Source organism: Entelurus aequoreus, linkage group LG13 (assembly GCF_033978785.1).
Source record: "Entelurus aequoreus isolate RoL-2023_Sb linkage group LG13, RoL_Eaeq_v1.1, whole genome shotgun sequence".
In the NCBI taxonomy this organism is placed as follows: domain Eukaryota; kingdom Metazoa; phylum Chordata; class Actinopteri; order Syngnathiformes; family Syngnathidae; genus Entelurus; species Entelurus aequoreus.
The window spans coordinates 20823860-20828859 of NC_084743.1; the positions used below are offsets into that span (position 1 = coordinate 20823860).

A 5000-nucleotide genomic window follows, 5' to 3' on the forward strand; every position below is an offset into this window, starting at 1 on the left:
ACTTTTGAAATTTGAATTTTGAAATTTGAATTTTGAAATTAGAATTTTGAATTTTGAAATTTGAATTTTGAAATTTGAATTTTGAAATTCTAGGCTAAGGTGAATTTGAATGGATTATTATTTATTAAGTATATTTAATTTAGTTTTTCAGTATCAAATGGCAACATGCAGTCAAAAAATGCACTAAAAATTTGGTATACTTTATATAAGGATTACATTTTTTATTTCAGGCGAATTGATGCACTTAATTGTTTCCTGTTACAGACTAAAAACCATGTCAATAAAGTTATTTGTTATAAGTTGATGTATATTTATTTAATGTCTTTGGTTTTTTTGAATGGTAATAAGGATACAATGTTATGCAGAGGTGTACTTATAATACTTTTATAGAAAAATTGTGCTATTAAAGTGGCAAAATGTTTTTTTTTTCCTAGGGGGGTGCATGACTTAAAATAATTGAACAATAATGCAGACCAAAATATGACATTGTTGTCAATATAATTGTATAATAAGTTAAGTATAATAAGTATTTATAGTTATATCACAGTACTTCCAGATACAGTCTCCAAGGCAAAAGCATATTAGAAAGTACCCAGTAACAAACGTGTCCGCATCATTCAGCTTACTGCGTCCTGAGCTTAACTTAATGATTTATTGTGACCACAAAAGAATCACTCCACTTCAACTTAAAGACAGCATAATTCAAATCGTGACAGTTAATTAAAAGTGTTTGTGTTTTTCATACCTGCCATTGTTCTTTGTAATTTCACTTGACAAGCCTCTTCTAACACTCCACACCACACAAATATGCATGATTCGTGCTGATATTTAATCGGATAAATATCGGTATCGGCTAATACTCAAGGCTTCATAGCCCTACTAATCAGCGTGTCCAGTCAGGAAACAAACAGGCTCATAGCCCAGAAAATACACTTATTAGGAAGACTAGCACATAACATCAATTCAATTTGCAAGATTAAACACTCTGAAAGCACAACATAATCATCACATGTCCTTATTTGTTAATTTGATGCACAAAACAATGAACAACTTTGTGTCTTTCTCATTTCTTTGTGGCTGTGCAAGATCAATAAGCTCCGTGGGCCTTGCTGTTCGCGTGAGGCGTTCAAGCGCACTACGTAACTATGAGTGTTCACACACCAATATGAGTTTGAGTTCACACAATGTAGTCACACCGTTTTAAATCTTTAAAAACAGTACTCCCTATGACAATTGGCTGGGAAACTAAGCACTAAAAGTACAAAACCCAAAACCAGTGAAGTTGGCACGTTGTGTAAATGGTAAATAAAAACAGAATATAATGATTTGCAAACCCTTTTCAACCTATATTCAATTGAATAGACTGCAAAGACAACATACTTAACGTTCGAACTGGAAAACGTTATTTTTTGCAAATATTAGATCATTTGGAATTTGATGCCTGCAACATGTTTCAAAAAAATCTGGCACAAGTGGCAAAAAAGACTGAGAAAGTTGAGGAATGCTCAATAAACACTTATTTGGAACATCCCACAGGTGAACGGACTAATTGGGAACGGGTGGGTGCCATGATTGGGTATAATGCTCAGTCATTCACAAACAAGGACGGGGCGAGGGTCACCACTTTGTGAACAAATGCGTGAGAAAATTTTCAAACAGTTTAAGAACAACATTTCTCAACCAGCTATTGCAAGGAATTTAGGGATTTCGCCATCTACGGTCCGTAATATCATCAACATGTTCAGAGAATCTGAAGAAATCGCTGCATGTAAGCGATGATATTACGGACCTCCGATCCCTCAGGTGGCACTGCATCAAAAAGCGACATCAGTGTGTAAAGGATATCACCACTTCAGAAAACCACTGTCAGTAACTACAGTTGCCTGTGCCGACTTTTTTGCAATGTGTGGCTGCCATTAAATTCTAAGTTAATGATTATTTGCAAGTTTCTTAGTTCGAACATTCAACATTTTGTCTTTACAGTCTATTCAATTGAATATAAGTTGAAAAAGATTTGCAAATCATTGTATTCTGTTTTTATTTACGAATTACACAACGTGCCGACTTCACTGGTTTTGGGTTTTTGTAAATAAAAGACCGAAAGAGAACATTTGAAATGATTACCTTTCCGCCCAAAAATCGACTGTTTCTGAATTTTCGGAGGAAGAAAGCGATAAAGAAGGTGCTCATCATGAGCAGAAGGGACATGAGAGCAGTGTTGGGTTGGTTGGTGATGTCGTGAACATCGGTGGGCGGGGTCGAGTCACCAGGGTACCATGACATCAGTGGATGCTCCTGAAATACCTAAAAACAAAACAGACATGTGAATTCTGTGAACAAACATGCATTTAAAGAAACTACAATTCATAAAAAATCTGGTAAGTCAGGTATACTAACATTGTAATACCCAGCTAAACGATTTTTGCTCCGCACTACGTCAACAACCTTTAATAATCCTATAAACCAGGGTGTTCTTAACCTTTTTGACACTCAAGTAATAACATTGACTTAGTAATCTTACTTATAATTAGGGATGATGTTCGAAAACTGGTTCTCCCGATTGTTCGATAAGAAATGAACCGATTACATGGATTCAAATCCCAGGAAATGTCCTGTGGCACGACACAGGAAATGACGTAGCTCAGTCATTCGGCGGCAGATACAGAAGCAGCAACAACAATGGACCGGAAAAAAAATGTTCCAAGGCATGGCTTCACTTAACTAAGAAATACGACGAGGAAACGACTACCTGCAATGATTGCCAGGCTTCGCTTTCCTGTAAGGGGAGCAGTACAACAAACATGTTGAAACATGTTCAGGCCGTACATAACCTGAAGGCTAGAGAAACGTGTTGCGTCTTCGACACGTGGAGAAGCAGCGACAGAGATGACCAAGCACGCCCCTCTTCCTCTGCTTCAACCTGCAGTCCCAGTGATAGTGCCGGTGAGTAACTAACGTTAACTGTTGCCGGTTAATTTCCATATCTGCTCACTTGTAGCCTTTAGGCTAAAATAACGTTACCTCTTATGTCAACCAGGACTGCGGTAATGTTAGCTAGACTAACGTTACCTAAGCATAGTCAGTGGCTAACATTAACGTTAGCATTTTTGTATGTGTCTGATAACGTTAACGTTATCTTTTAGCCTGTCAAATAAATAATACAAATTAATGCAGGATTTTCCCTTTATGCATTTTTCTTAGGTGGCCCAATTAAAGGGGCACTAACAGTCAATATTTATTTATTTATTTATTTATTTTATTTTTTTATATATAAGTGAAAGCTGCCAAAAGTGAGTTTTTGTTAAACAAAGTATTGTGTGTTTTTTTTACCATATACAACAACCTATCTGGATTTGATAAGAGAATCGGCAAGGAATCGGTTCGATAAGAGGATTCGATAATGGCATCGAAATCGATAATTTCTTAACAAACATCATCCCTACTTTTAATTGTATTTGTATGCAATAATTATATCCAACACACTTTCATTTAACAACCCTGTCAAATGATATGAAACCATGAGGTGTTAATCACAAAAGTATTATTTATTTAACACAAACCTTAGGCTTGGGTCAGGCTGATTAGAAAAATAAGTACTAACCAAATATACTGCATAAGAAGGGACTTATAACTAAGGAAAATATGTGCACATGCAATTATGTTTCTTAAAGGCCTACTGAAATGCGATGTTCTTATTTAAACGGGGATAGCAGGTCCATTCTATGTGTCATACTTGATCATTTCGCGATATTGCCATATTTTTGCTGAAAGGATTTAGTAGAGAACATCGACAATAAAGTTTGCAACTTTTGGTCGCTGATAAAAAAGCCTTGCCTGTACCGGAAGTAGCGTGACGTCGCAGGTTGTGGAGCGCCTCACATCCGCACATTGTTTACAATCATGGCCACCAGCAGCGAGAGCGATTCAAACCGAGGAAGCGACGATTTCCCCATTAATTTGAGCGAGGATGAAAGATTTGTGGATGAGGAAAGTGAGAGTGAAGGACTAGAGGGCAGTGGAAGCGATTCAGATAGGGAAGATGCTGTGAGAGGCGGGTGGGACCTGATATTCAGCTGGGAATGACTAAAACAGTAAATAAACACAAGACATATATATACTCTATTAGCCACAACACAACTAGGCTTATATTTAATATGCCACAAATTAATCCCGCATAACAAACACCTCCCCCCTCCCGTCCATATAACCCGCCAATACAACTCAAACACCCGCACAACACACTCAATCCCACAGCCCAAAGTACCGTTCACCTCCGTAAAGTTCATACAGCACATATATTTCCCCAAAGTTACGTACGTGACATGCACATAGCGGCACGCACGTACCGGCAAGCGATCAAATGTTTGGAAGCCGCAGCTGCGTACTCGCGGTACCGCGTATCCAACTCAAAGTCCTCCTGGTAAGAGTCTCTGTTGTCCCAGTTCTCCACAGGCCAATGGTAAAGCTTGACTGTCATCTTTCGGGATTGTAAACAATGAAACACCGGCTACGTGTTTGTGTTGCTGCAGCCGGCCGAAATACACCGCTTCCCACCTACAGCTTTCTTCTTTGCAGTCTCCATTGTTCATTGAACAAATTGCAAAAGATTCACCAACACAGATGTCCAGAATACTGTGGAATTTTGCGATGAAAACAGACGACCACAATGCTGTCCCAAAATGTCCGCTACAATCCGTGACGTCACGCGCAGGTGTCATCATACCGAGAAATTTTCAGCAGGATATTTTGCGCGAAATTTAAAATTGCACTTTATAAGTTAACCCGGCCGTATTGGCATGTGTTGCAATGTTAAGATTTCATCATTGATATATAAACTATCAGACTGCGTGGTCGGTAGTAGTGGCTTTCAGTAGGCCTTTAATTAAACTGTCAATAAAATTAAAGTGTGAATGAAAATACAGCTTTGCCACTTTAGTCATAATTCTTGCGCTGAAGAAAATTATCTTCTGTTTGTTTGATATTGTCATTACTGACACAAG

General features: G+C 38.0%; 1 protein-coding gene across 2 annotated transcripts in view; it reads right to left on the reverse strand.

The window, feature by feature from the left end:
• Positions 1-5000, reverse strand: part of slc4a3 (solute carrier family 4 member 3) — a 119752-nt gene that overhangs the window by 22083 nt on the left and 92669 nt on the right. For both annotated transcript variants that reach the window (XM_062067564.1, XM_062067565.1), the window contains one exon: positions 2125-2304. In XM_062067564.1, coding sequence (XP_061923548.1) covers positions 2125-2304 — 180 coding nt within the window. The remainder of the gene's footprint in view (positions 1-2124; positions 2305-5000) is intronic.